Source organism: Antedon bifida, chromosome 2 (assembly GCF_963402885.1).
Source record: "Antedon bifida chromosome 2, ecAntBifi1.1, whole genome shotgun sequence".
In the NCBI taxonomy this organism is placed as follows: Eukaryota; Metazoa; Echinodermata; class Crinoidea; order Comatulida; family Antedonidae; genus Antedon; species Antedon bifida.
This window is the reverse complement of record NC_136227.1, coordinates 16,802,754-16,817,444: the sequence shown is the minus strand read 5'-3', so window position 1 is coordinate 16,817,444 and position 14,691 is coordinate 16,802,754. Positions and strand designations below refer to the sequence as shown.

The window sequence follows — 14,691 nt, the reverse complement described above, 5'->3', positions numbered from 1 at the left end:
AGGGAGAGATTGAATCTTTAGAGAGGGTTCAACCAGGGTTTGTATACCTAAATCCTGGGGCACCCTGTCTTATGAACAGAGACTTAGAGTTCTTGGTCTTCAGTCCTTTGATGGTCGTATAAATTACCTATTGATTTCCTTTGTTTCCAAATGTCTCTATAACAAATATAATTTTAAAATTTTTGATTTTGTTCAGTTTAACCTCAGGCGTGACAATGATCTAAGATTTGTTCACAAGTTTGGTAGGACTGACAATTCTAAATTTTCTACATTTAAGCAGTTTCAACGCTCATGGGATAGGTTGCCTCATGATCTTAGAAATACGCTCCCGATTAACTTAGGCTTATTTATTAATAAATTAAAATGTTATTTTAAGCAAAATATTTCCTTTTATTCTTTTACAACAATCGGCCATTAATCCACGATAATTGAAACTTCATTTGATATCTGTGATAATAATAACAGTAATAATAATAATAAAATAATAATAATAATATATCTTCACATTGTTTTTAATGTTGTAATTTTGTATTTTACTGTTGGATGATTATGTTTTGCCTTGGAGACCCACTTGATAGTTTGATTTAGTTCGCTTTTGGGAATCCTGTCTCTCTCTATTGTTTGTTATTTTTTGTTATAAGTATGTGAGACGAAATAAAAGAAATGAAATGAAATGAAAAAAAAAAAAAAACATTCTTTTATAATTATATAATGTCATTTTGTCATAGGTTTAATCCATTGCATATAATAACAGATGCAATGGTAAAAACAACGGTGTGTACACCAGATGCCAGTAACAAAGAAATGTTGAAAGAAACAACGCAGGATATTTGTAAGTATTCACTTTATTCAGATACATGCTGCTTAAAAAACAACCAAAATAGATGTTTTAAAATTCTCATGCACTGTCATGTCGCAATGTTTTTTTGTATTTTTAGACCAAATAAGTAATATGCCATTTTAATATCATATAATTGTTATCCACTTTGACCAAGGAGGATCAATTATTGCAACAACATCATTAAAATGGTTTCAATGTTTTTTAAAAACCAATATGTAACAGTGTAAAAAATAATATATATGATTTTATTAACATTTTTTAATTGAAAAGCTTTAGACATGTATCAGGATGCCGTCACTGATGTCACAGTTAAACAAATGTTGAAAAGTCCACGCCATACAAAAGGATACACACCAAGAGCAGGACCATCAAAACAGGAAACAAAATCTGGTAAAAGATTTTAATGAAAGTTAATTCAAATTTACTTAAAATGTCATTATTGTTATTGTAATCTGCTGTAAAATAAATTTAAAAGTATAAACATAAAGGCAGAAAATACCAATCAATATAAAATTGGTACAAAAGAGATTTTTAAAAATAAATTTAATATAAAAGTTTTAATAAAAGACAGGTTTATACAGCATTTTGCTGTGATTACTGCTGTGACATTTGAATTCAAATAGAGAATACAAAAGATACACATATTATAATGATGATGGCAAATTGGATCAGGTTGGAATTGACAAAAAATGATTTATTACACTAACCTTTGTTCTTGCCAAGTTAATTTGATTATAAAGCATAATGATGAATGTTAATACATTATGCTATTTATAACAAGATAGCATCATCTTTAATTATATCATCACATTTTTCAGAAAGTAGACCTGAGAAAGAGAAAAACCCCACAGGAGCATCAACATCAAAACAAGAAGCCAAATCTGGTGAAACATCAAAAAGTTCAAATCCAAAGCCAAGCCCACAAAAAGAGGGTAAATATTTATTTTGAAATGTGCTTGATTGTGCTGTTCATATATATTAATAATATCAGAAATAAAGTGCTAAATATTGCTAATCCTGCTCTATATACTCAGCCTGCCTCCATCTGTCTTTAAAATTAAGATTATGATTATGATATTGAATTAAACTGTTGTATTGTGTATTATTGTTTTATCATATCAGAACCAGTGTATGAAGAAAAACTTGAGAGACCAGAAATTCCTAAAGGGTTCTTGAACAAATTTATAACCAAACTTCGTTTTGCAAGAGAAGGTGGTGACTCTAAAATGGATAGCAACAAGTTTGTTATGAATATCTGGGACTTTGGTGGTCAGCCAATTTACCATGTGATACAACGGGTAAATTTTATTGGTGTATTTAATTTTTATTAATAGAGATTAGTTTTGCCGTCAATATTCAATATACATGCCTTCTTCTGAGGTTGTGTTAGTTTCAGTGTATACTTTGTCTTTTGGCCTTGTTACAGTATCAGCACTGAAATCAAAAAGCTTGCTCACTTGATTTGACGTTAAGAACCTATAATCTTGCTCCAAGGTATTACAAAAATGTGGATCTAATATAGTACAATATGTCAGTATCAGATATAAAATACAATTATTATTATTATTACAATATTATAAATTATTTTATTCTTCATTTAATTGAATACAGTCAACTCAGTCTCTAGTCTCTAATTACCAGAAACCAAAACCAGACTTCAGGTCAAAAAAGATAAAATACATTTGGAATATCAGAATTTCTGTAAACCCAGACATATTATGCCAGCCAAAGGGTGTCCAGTTTTGAGAGACTTAAAATAGTATTCATTGATGTCTACCATAATGTAATATTAGCCTAGATGGATAACAAAGAGGGAGAGAGAGAGAGAGGAAGAATGGAATAAAACATTCATTATTTATTAAACCAATTATTAAGATTGTAAATGTTTCCAAGGTGAACATGCACTTTGTGAGGAAAACAAAAGGATCAAATAATCAGTTGTGCCAGTATCTGACACATGTGTATAAACAGTTTGTAATATTGACTATTATGATTATGTTTACTAGATATTCATGGTATCTTATGCTGTTGTATGTGTTGTATTCAACATGAATGAAGGTCTTAATGCCCCAGCTAAAGTTCGTGATCCAACAACTGTAAGTAGATTTTACAAATTTAAAATGTTTATGTAATTGTACATAAATAAAATGTTTCCTTCATGTTATCCTTCACCTTAACACAAACTGTGCAAATAGCAGATGCCTGATATATGATTGTTGTTATTTCCACTTCCATGATAGTGTTGTTAATAGCAGATGCCTGATATATGATTGTTGTTAATTCCACTTCCATGATAGTGTTGTTAATAGCAGATGCCTGATATATGATTGTTGTTATTTCCACTTCCATGATAGTGTTGTTAATAGCAGATGCCTGATATATGATTGTTGTTATTTCCACTTCCATGATAGTGTTGTTAATAGCAGATGCCTGATATATGATTGTTGTTATTTCCACTTCCATGATAGTGTTGTTAATAGCAGATGCCTGATATATGATTGTTGTTATTTCCACTTCTATGATAGTGTTGTTAATAGCAGATGCCTGATATATGATTGTTGTTATTTCCACTTCCATGATAGTGTTGTTTTTCTATATAAATTTGTGCTGCTAATAATAATAATAGATAATTTGCCACAATGTTTCAAACTAGAATTCAAAGAATTTAAAATGTAAATTTTGTTCATTTTTTTTTATTTAGGGAAAACTGTATGAACATCGAATGACAAATCTTGACTTCATTCTGTTTTGGATTCGTTCAGTTTTTGTAAATGTAAGAAAAGGTCAAAATAACAAGATAATGCTGATTGGTACACATTATGAGAGCCTTGGTAAAACTGAACAAGAAAGACAACAAAGGGTACATATGTCATCACATTTCCTTTTAAACAGTACAAAATTGTATATTGTCATTAATTCATTGGAAACAATATGTAGTTTCATCACTAACATTGGCAATCATGTATGATTGTATTATACGTCATGTCATGAGCATACTACTGTACTGTGCTGGCTTGTGATTAACTTAACTTAATTTTATCTTTCATTTGGATATAATAAAACAAATAAAAAGGTATACAAATATCTATGATTTAGCACACATTTTGAATTATATTGGTATAATTATACAATGTACACTGGGTAAGTAAATGCGTAACATAAATTAAATGAAACACTTTTTGCACTTTACACAAGGAGTTGGGGTGGGCTAGGCACACTCTAAATCTTCCCCTGGCATAAGTATAATTCCAATATGATGTTATTTATTTTAGGTAAAAGAAATAGAGAATATACTTTGGAAAGCCCTGGAAGGAAAACCATTTGAGGACATGGTGTATCAAGGAGAGCTCTTTACCATTGAAAACAGTGTCTCATTTGAAAAGAGCGGTGCTTCTAAAATCATTCTCCAAATACAAAAATTAGTCCAGATGATGATTCTTACTTTGCCAATCAAATGGCTGCAAGTACTTCTGGAAATACAACAGTTACGAAAAGCCAAACTATATCTACCAACATCTGAGGTTAGAATAAATATCTTTAACAGATTGATTGATGAATGTGTCTTTTAATGTTTAACATAACATAATATAACATTACATTTGTTTATTCTTAAAATCACATTAAAGCATTAAACCCTGTTTTTCTGAGTGTTGCATTGAATGGTGTTAATTAAAGTGAAAAAAAAACTTGTTTCATTACATTTGAAATTGTGTGGGATACAAGTTTGTTATTGATAGTAATATAACAGTAATCCCTGCTTTTCTGCCTGTGGTAATTGACTGTTTATGGTGAATCTTCAACAAATGTTTATCAGTTTGTAATTAATAAACTTTTTTTTTTCGTTACATTTTTCATTATGATATTTATTTACCTTTTAGATTAATGATTTACTTGCTCGTTGTAAGATAACTGACAGAAAACTGTTTCTTGAGTACTTGCATGATATCGGTGAGATTCTGTTCTACCCAGATGACAAGATCCTCAAAGAAAAAATTGTTATAGATTTGATGGGAGTAGTTGACAAGTTTAAAACAATCATCACAGTTATAGATCCCAGCATTCAGGTTAGCAAACTTTACTTCTTTGAGTGGTGTCAATCATTGGTGAATATCAGACGTAAACATTGTGGTAATTTTTTTCAGTGTGATGAGTTTAGCTGTAAAAATTTAATATCTGCCACACAGGTTTCAATGGTTTAAGGGAAGACCCAACAAAGTGTCTCCTTAATAGAGGTTAGCCATGGTGTTAATCTGCCTCTCATTCATTTCACAAGTAAGTTTTAATAAGGTTTAAGGGAAGACTCAACAAAGTGTTTCCTTAATAGAGGTTAGCTATGGTGTTAATCTGCCTCTCATTCATTTCACAAGTAAGTTTTAATAAGGTTTAAGAGAAGACCCACCAAAGTGTTTCCTTAATAGAGGTTAGCTATGGTGTTAATCTGTCTCTCATTCATTTCACAAGTAAGCTTCAATAAGGTTTAAGGGAAGACCCAACAAAGTGTTTCCTTAATAGAGGTTAGCTATGGTGTTAATCTGCCTCTCATTCATTTCACAAGTAAGTTTTAATAAGGTTTAAGAGAAGACCCACCAAAGTGTTTCCTTAATAGAGGTTAGCCATGGTGTTAATCTGCCTCTCATTCATTTCACAAGTAAGTTTTAATAAGGTTTAAGGGAAGACTCAACAAAGTGTTTCCTTAATAGAGGTTAGCTATGGTGTTAATCTGCCTCTCATTCATTTCACAAGTAAGTTTTAATAAGGTTTAAGGGAAGACCCAACAAAGTGTCCCTTTAATAGAGGTTAGCCATGGTGTTAATCTGTCTCTCATTCATTTCACAAGTAAGCTTCAATAAGGTTTAAGGGAAGACCCACCAAAGTGTTTCCTTAATAGAGGTTAGCTGTGGTGTTAATCTGCCTCTCATTCATTTCACAAGTAAGTTTCAATAAGGTTTAAGAGAAGACCCACCAAAGTGTCTCCTAATAGAGGTTAGCTGTGGTGTTAATCTGCCTCTCATTCATTTCACAAGTAAGCTTCAATAAGGTTTTCCTAAAAGAGAGGTTCTACTGACAAGAAGAATAATAATTACTTTGTTGCATTTAACAAATTACACTTTTGTACTTTTATTTTTTTTAGCCATCTCTGAAACAGCTTTGGAGAAATTTAAATGGGGGCAAACTAGATGAAAGACTGTTGCAGCATATTTGGAAGGATGAGTCAGATGAGATGATTATTTTTTTTGTGTCTCTCATGCAAACCTTTGGGTTAATGTGTGAAAAAAGGAGTAAAGAGGTATTTACATTTTATTTAAAATTTTAGTTCAATTAATTGTTCATATATTCTATCTAGGACTCATGTTCCATTTTTGTTTCTATAGAATGTTGGACGAATGTTCTATGTTCTTTCACGCCTAAAGCCCCAACGTGATGATACAAAGGCTGTTAAATATGAAGAGAAGCGTGCTATTTCTCTCTTTCATGACTTTGATGGCTACCTTCCAGATGATCTCTTCCAACGTGTTGCAACTAAATTTATTGAGGAATTTCAAATGGAAGATGTTGAGCCTACATTGTCTTATGAGCATGTTAAACTGAATGTTGATGGCCATCATCTTGTGCTTCTAAATGTTGCTACTATTAACAACCGTCGTTTGTTCCAGGTAAAATAATAATAAATAGTATTATTTAATTCTACTCAAAAGTCTATTATTTCAACCAAAAGACAATGAGGTTAAAAAACAATAATGACAAATAATGGACAACGGCAGAATCCAATGAAGATGAAAATCTTGTGGCGTGATAGAAAAGCTAATAATATGGACTTTTAGATTTGAGTAAAAATGTTCAAAGGATTGATTTGTTTTTTTGTAATTGCAGACAACAATTGTCAGAACGACAATCATGAACACAGAAACAGGAAGCAGTTCTCCTGAAGATGATGATCCACAACCTAGCATCTGTAAGAAGGTAAGCCAGTATCAAACATTCTACACTTTATTTACACCTCCAACTTATTGTTGCTTTTACATCTTTCACAAGCATAATTCTATTTACACAATTAGCCATTAGAAATACTGATATATGCCTCTTAATTTGTTCCTTTTTAATTGTTATTGCATTACTGTTACAACTTTATTTAAAAAAAAATATTTTTCAGGTGCTTAGTTTCCTTCAAAAAGAATTACACTTTTTGAGTGAGAAGAATGCACATGGTGTTAAAGTAAAGATGTACATCCCTTGTGTGTGTGCTTCAAAAGGTGAACCTACTCATATGCATGTTGTACGCAAATTTGACAAAGATGTGTTGCCATGTGGAAGCAGAGGAATGGAAGTGAAACGTTACCGTAATCTGTTTGGAGACAATGTCCTATCAAAGGGTAAATTATTATTTGTGTTTTTATTGTTTAAGATCACATGAAGCCTAGGTAGGATGTTGACGAAAAATGAATAATGTTGCAATCCATGTTATTTTTCTCTCTGACAAAACTGTAATACTTACCAATATTTGTTCCTTTCCAAAATTTCAGATATACGTGTCCTATTATATGCCCTAATAATAGTTTTAAAAATGCTGGTTTCAACTGATTGATGTATTTTTGGGCAAATTTCATTTCTCTATTTGTTACTATGCCTTGAGACCCTTGTTGAAAATGTATGTATCCAGTTGTGTCTGTACACATTAGAAGCTAAATAAAATCAAAAGATTTACAGTATGCATTTTTTATGATTTTCAATTCATAGTGAAAGCTTAAATATTCTGTTAATCTTTTTTTTCCAGAGGAGTCCATTGAAGACAGGTATGTGAATAACATTGGTAAGTATGACTTTCACAGACACAGACTTATTTCGTATCATAATATACATTGTTTGCACCTTAGTACAGCTATTAGAAGAAGACTTGATTGAACCTTATTTTTGCATTATTATTCTTTTATTATTGCTTATTATTACATTAATTTGTCTGTTTACCTTTTCAGACACATCCATGTGAAAATAATAAAAAAAAATAGAATAAACATTTTTTTTAATCATAGACTGTGTGGATGACCTTACTATTGAAAGTGTATCTACAGAGATGGATCTTTCCTGTAGACGATTTGGTGTTCGTTTGGGGCTTACATGGTCTACAGTGAATAATATTTTTTATAATGAAAAGCAGACAGATAAAGCTACAGCAAAGATGCTGAAACGTTGGAGAAGCAACATTGGTAGTGACCTTAATCAGCAACAAGTATTATGCACTGCACTAAGACAACATGGACGTAATGATCTTGCTAAGCAGTTTGAGAAATACAGTAAGGATGAACTGCCACAGATTATCAAACATTCAGGTATATTGCATTCATATGTACAGCCTGAATGCTGGCATCATTACTTTTTCATCATTTTCAGAAATCATGAATAATTCATGAAGTTGATTATGCCATTAATTCTAAAGCATTGACATATACTAATGGTTTTTGCAAGCTAGCTGTTTGTCTGAATGGTATAGACTTCAGTCTATGAAAGCTTGAAGCCCTAGGTTTGAAACATATCAACATCATTGGTGGGGTTTTTTTTCAATAGTTTAGAGAGATTATTTAATCATGTATGCTATATTTAGTTATCTTGTAATTCTTTATCATAGAAAATAATTAGTAATTAGGCTCATGGATTATTATGATTTAAAAAAATTATTTTTGACTGGCATTATAATAGAATGTTTACTAATGATTTATTTTTTGTTATAAAACAAAATGCTTTTTTATGATATAATTGAATAAATTTTATTATTTTTATCAAAGCATTCTCTTTCTCTCTCTCATTATTTTACAGTTTGTATTGATGATCAAGATCTGCTATTCATCTGTGACAATTTAGGTCAAAATTGGAGAAGATTAGCAGTGCGACTTGGACTCAAATGGGAAAACGTTAGTAAAATTACAGGCGAAAACAAACATGTAGAAGATGCCATGATGGAAGTTTTGGTGCAATGGAAAAATAGCTGGCAACATGCAGAAGCACATCAACTACCTACAGTGATCAAGGCTTTAAAACAACAAGGACGTGTTGATTTAGCTGATAGCCTGTGTAAAAGAAAGGAATACAAAGATGATGTCAGTTTTGAAGTTCCAATGTTTACAGACCAATCAGGACAAGGTGGGTATTTGCTTACTATTCTTTATATGTTTTTATATTTAAACATGATTTTTTTTAGAATTTTAGAACTAAAGCTAATTTTGTTTTTAAGTAAGATTGTTATTTGTTTATTATTAATTATATATTTCAGGAATGTAACTTAATTTCAGCACCTCAATATTTATAGAAAAACAACCAAAATGTGTTTTATATAATAAATTAAAATTTTACAGGATGCTTAACAGACTTGGACTTCCTGATAATTTCTGAGAAGACGACAGATTGGAATAACTTCTGTAGGCATCTTGGTATTGCTGATGTTGAACTATCACAAACTGAGAGGAGGTTTTCAGCTCTGACTGTAGAAGCAACTATGGAATCACTGGTACAATGGCGATGTAAGCAAGGAAGAGATGTGAACCAACGAGAGGAAGTAGTAAAAGGCTTGATGGCAGTTGAGAGAATGGATATTGTAGAATTACTAAAGCAATCAGGACAAGGTGGGTATCTTTATTTAACATTTTTACAGAAAATACATTTTATGCAGTCTCAAAAAGATTTTTTAAGAATTTAATTTTGCTAATTATACTAAATTTATTTCATAATATTGGAAACTTGCTTTTCTTCAACCATGTAGATTTCTCGGAAGATAATTTTAAACAGTTGATTGCAGACTTTTCACAATGGTTTGATGATCGTGGTCTCCTTAACAGACTACAAGTTCTATGCATAGAAATAGTAGATGACATTCAAGAGTTGAATAGGGTTACCAGTACAATAAAACTGTTAGCTCTTTTAACTGCAAATGGACAATTGAGTCAAACAAATCTTTCTGTCCTGTATGATGCAATAAAAGTAACAGAACAATTTGGCTTTCAGTCGGTCATTAAAGAAAAGCTTCCTGCTTTCAAAAATATCAAGAAGCGTAAGGTAGCATCATTTTTACCACGCACAAGAGAGATCTTTAATCTTGGAAAAAGTCTTAGTGATTCAGAGATAAAAACTCTTGATGGACGATACAACTTCCCCGTCTTTAAGGAGTATACAGACAGCTGGAGTTTGATTTTGGACTTTGAAACCCGTGGGTTGCTGAATGAGGCCAAAATAGAAGAGGTTAAAGAGGTGTTAAAAAGATGAAATGGAGGAGACGTTTAAATTTCACCATTTCAACAAGAGGAAGTAATAAAAGCCTTGAGAGCAGTTGAGAGAATGGATATTGTAGACTTACTAGAAACAGTCTAAAGTGTCTATTGAGAACAGTAGACCGTAACTCAGTTCAACAAATAAACGATTTGTATTAACATAATAGGAGATACATAGTTAATAAAGGACAATAAAATGTTTTTAAAAGTTCAAGATCTTTAAACTATGTTTTAATAGAGCAAAGTAATAGAACATAGGTCATGTACCTGATATGAGATGTCAGGTAAGTGAATGACAAAATATTTTTATATTTGTATTATTTTTGTATCTGGTGATAATTCTTAAAAGTATTGATAGTCCGGTGGCAGGAGGGGGAAATCACCACCCGAATGGGGATAAATTGCCATCCAACTTTTCTAGACCAGAATTTTCCGTAGATTACGAATGTGGAAGGTAATCGATCATGATAGGAAGCGTTTTTGAGATAAAAGGTGTCAAAGTAAAAAAAAAAATCTGATTGCAAATGTGCTATGGCATTATTAAATGTCGTAAAATTATTACCGATAATATTTAGATAGATAATATTACAACAAGAGTACCTATAACACAAATTATATCTATATTTTTTAAATTTATACTAACAAATATCTTTTTTTAATATTATAATAATAATAATAATAATATATCAAAAAATTATTAAATAATATTTATCGCATAATATACAATCTACGATAATTTAATTAATTGATATAAAAAAATGTATTAAATAAATAACATCATTTGAATAAAAGAACAAATCACACATCTACACATAATCAAACATCGTATAGGCCTACTCTATCTCTAACAATTTTTTCAATCTTCTATCGACTAAAGCCGAAGTATAGTCGTTATCTCGGAACCGTTCTATGAATGGATGTACTGGTTGGGAGCAGAAAAACTAGTAGACCATACCCAGTACCGTTTTGATTACGATCAATCGGAGAAATTACCTCACGACTAAATTCACAAATGCATGATATAAATTACAAATTTACAGGCATATTTCTATTCCTCATAATTGATAAATTACAAAGATTATTGGTACTATAATGCTTCAATAATATAAACAATTGGGATTATAAACCACATGTTTTAAAATAAGATAATTCAACTGTACCAAAAACATGATCAGCTGCTGTCTAGTGTGTGTGTGACTGATCAACAGGCTTCTGAAAACCTAAACAGAATTGTCCTTTTCCTCCATTTATCACTAAAATGAAATATATTTTTACTGGCCATACGGATGCCTCCAATCAGTCAGTCACATCCAATATTAGCGTGACATGGCTTGACTCATGTTTTCTAGGAAAAATAAATTATATTATGATGAACTGTGCAATAAGTAATTGACTGTTGACTTTCTGTAACTGGGTCTTTTGTATATATATTGTCCATGTCTATGAGTCTTTTGTGCTTAGGTGGCTATGGCTAGTGTTAGTGGCTTACCTAAAATTTCACATGAGAAATATGTGTAAACCCACTGTATATTATTTCATTGGTATAGCTTTTTTTAAATCTTTTTTATTATTGTAAACTTATCTTTACAAGACTTGTACAATGTAAAGTACAATGTTGTGGTGTATGCATTAATCACTGCTGATGATTGAAACTTAAAAAATTTACATTTATTGGTAGAGTTGCTTCATAAATACATATTTCATATTCTATTTTAATAAATGATATACAATATTATTAACTTTTTTGTATTCTATTTTTGTTTATTTTATTTTAAATCTGAACGCGACCAATTTTATAGAAAAACAACACAACATTGAAATCTGAAAATCCTAAATGCATGGGACATAAAAATCACAAATCATATTCCTGAGAATTAGTTTTATTTACTAAAAGTATATTGTTAGTTTTACATGATTTGTTTATAATAAAATTGAATATTAGGATAATTTCATATTCATAAAGTTTACTCATGCATGAAAGCAAAATCAAAGATGAAAGTGCTCCATAAAGACTCTGAATTGTTATTGTTTGTATACGATGGTACAAATATATAAACAATTGAAAATTCTATTACTGTAATCTGAAACAGCAAAATTACATGACTGAGAACATCTTTCTTTCTGTGTCATCCATCTTCATTTTTCTTTGAACCATACAGTAGACCATTTTGCAGCGTTTGGGACTAAAGGTTATAGCCTAACTGGACCATGATACAGCAAACCAAGTAACACAATACCAAAAGCTATGTCAACTGCAGGAGTTGTTGCAACTTGCACAAACTTGTTAATGATGGTAGTAGTTCCTTGATTTACAGGCTCCTCTTCAACAAATCTACCATTCTGGTGCTCACTAGCTATTGGTTTATGTGTACCACATTGTTCATCTGAGCTCTTCTTTTGAGATATTTCATCCCCATCTTTCTTTAGTTCAATGTTGACTATTGTATTTCCCTCACTTCTACCACCACTATTACAGTTCAGGTTACCATTTTCATGAACTTGTGTTCTAGAATTGTTATTTAGATTTTCTCGTTCTTCAATTTTATTGATCTTTTTATCAGTATCATACACATCTCTCTTGTTTTGATCATCAAATTCTTTGCTATCTTTACTGGTAAACTTATCTCTCTTGTCTTCAACTTCTTTGCTATCTTTACTGGTAAACTTATCTCTCTTGTCTTCAACTTCTTTGGTGCCTTTACTGGTAAACTTATCTCTCTTGTCTTCAACCTTTTTGGTACCATTGCTTGAACTAATCACTGACAGGTTACTGTCATGAGGTTCATTATCCAATGATACTGCTGACAGTATACCTTCTGTTAATATGCTATTGTTTTGTTGTGATTGTTCATCATTGCATTCTTGCACATCAGAATCAGCAAACTGGTAAAATAAATTCATAATAAATTGTATCAAGTAAAGAAAGTATTAGATTGGTATAAAAATAATGAGTTGAAAATATTTTATAAGTTAAAAATTAACTGATTGCCTATTTAATAAGGTGGAACCGAGAACAGGTAATCTCTCAGTAAATAAAATATACCCTATTCAACATTATTAGTTTTATAACGTAGTACATGATGATGATGATGTGTTAATTTAACATCATTGAATTAAGTACATGTAAATGCGATGTGTTAGTGATAAATGAACATACTTCACATGGTAAAGTATGTTGGTGCAGCGAAGATTGAAAATTGGGGTTTTAAGTAAAGGCCTACCTCGTCTGAATCTACTTCATTTAATTGTTCCTCTAACTTGCATTGATGTAAATGAATTGAATATCCAATCATAGCATACTGTATGACACGTGCTGCCTCATGTCGTCTCTTTACATCTTCTCTCACCTTCCAGCCTCTAAAACCTACAACATATCAATTCTAACTAGATTTAATTCGTCACTATGACGAATTATAGGTTCTATGCTTTGATTAAAATAAAGATAATTGATTTGTAAAAGATATATTGATTGATTGATTTTCTCAGAATCTTTAATTATTTATAATATATGCTAGGATCTTGCTAACGCAAATACAATAGCCGGTATCGCAATCCGATCAAAGATCCCTCTGCGTATAATGTCATAAACCACATTTGTTACATAATAATAAAGACATAAGTTTCTTTTTATCTAGATTTCATTATAAATCATGTGTATAATCTATACACTAAGAAATAAAATTGAACAAACAATACAAATAATAAAAAAAAATCTTATTTCGTTTCGTTACCCAAGGTGAGGCTCGATCTCGGTACCTTGAATGCTATAGACACGAGCACAGACCATCGAGCCATACACAACCTACTAAAACATGTAGAAAGATACCTCCGTGTATTTACTATTCAGTAGCCACTTTGGTGCAGATAGATTATTACATACTGCAATGAATTATAATTTATTACTATGATGACATCTTTAAAAATTTTAAAAAATGATGCACTGTCAAACTATATACTTTTAACTTTAATATATGAACTTCTTACGAAAGAAAGTTAATGTTAAGTTTGTTATTTCGGCCTAAGAAAATGTCAAAATTTGTTTGATTGTCGAAATTAATTTTTTTTAATTCAATATGCAATTAATGATGACTTCATCAACTTTTGTTCTCTTAATTTGATAATAAATCATCCATATAATACATACACTTCAAGAAAATGAAATAAAAAATAGGTGTTCCCCAGCATTCTGACGATATATATTAATTTTAAAATTTAGCATATTTTCACTATTTTGTTAACTTAGGCCCTATACGTGCGTAGCCTGTCACTTTTGACGTGCTTGTATAACGCAATTTTGAGTTGAAAAGTGAATCAAATATGATGATATTATTAAAGAAAGGTTGTAAAACAGAAATCGGGCAAAAAGAGTGCGCATTAACGTTTAACGCGCAGTGCGCGTGCAAAATTCTGCGCACTCGTGGCAATTTTTTAAAACGCTTAAAATTGCCTGAAACATACTAAACATAATAAATTTTGACAATTTTAAAACTTTTAAGCGCGTGTACGCATGCGTTATATGCGCTACGCACGTAATTATATTGCCATATGATGAAATATGACCTGAAATTTATGAGTACCAAATTTTGTTTAAAAGTG

At 30.9% G+C, this 14,691-nt stretch overlaps 3 protein-coding genes across 3 annotated transcripts; 2 read left to right on the top strand and 1 right to left on the bottom strand.

The window, feature by feature from the left end:
* The first annotated feature begins 1,062 nt into the window (after window positions 1-1,062).
* LOC144858957 (putative serine/threonine-protein kinase pats1) lies at window positions 1,063-6,052 on the top strand. Its single transcript, XM_078715118.1, has 9 exons — window positions 1,063-1,231; window positions 1,660-1,773; window positions 1,964-2,139; window positions 2,848-2,937; window positions 3,543-3,701; window positions 4,114-4,362; window positions 4,720-4,905; window positions 5,973-6,009; window positions 6,048-6,052. Exons 1-9 carry the CDS (start codon window positions 1,120-1,122, stop codon window positions 6,050-6,052), a joined length of 1,128 nt encoding a protein of 375 aa, XP_078571244.1. The 5' UTR covers window positions 1,063-1,119.
* On the top strand, window positions 5,847-11,828 carry LOC144858956 (uncharacterized). Its single transcript, XM_078715116.1, has 9 exons — window positions 5,847-6,128; window positions 6,214-6,495; window positions 6,713-6,802; window positions 6,993-7,212; window positions 7,614-7,649; window positions 7,870-8,166; window positions 8,651-8,974; window positions 9,187-9,453; window positions 9,591-11,828. The coding sequence occupies exons 1-9, from the start codon at window positions 6,063-6,065 to the stop codon at window positions 10,088-10,090; spliced, it is 2,082 nt and encodes a 693-aa protein (XP_078571242.1). The 5' UTR covers window positions 5,847-6,062; the 3' UTR covers window positions 10,091-11,828.
* A 58-nt stretch (window positions 11,829-11,886) lies between these two features.
* On the bottom strand, window positions 11,887-13,905 carry LOC144835159 (uncharacterized). The gene is made up of 3 exons (XM_078690219.1): window positions 13,827-13,905; window positions 13,317-13,459; window positions 11,887-12,978 (listed from the first exon to the last, which is right to left on the bottom strand). Exons 1-3 carry the CDS (start codon window positions 13,888-13,890, stop codon window positions 12,286-12,288), a joined length of 900 nt encoding a protein of 299 aa, XP_078546345.1. The 5' UTR covers window positions 13,891-13,905; the 3' UTR covers window positions 11,887-12,285.
* Between the last annotated feature and the right edge of the window lie 786 nt (window positions 13,906-14,691).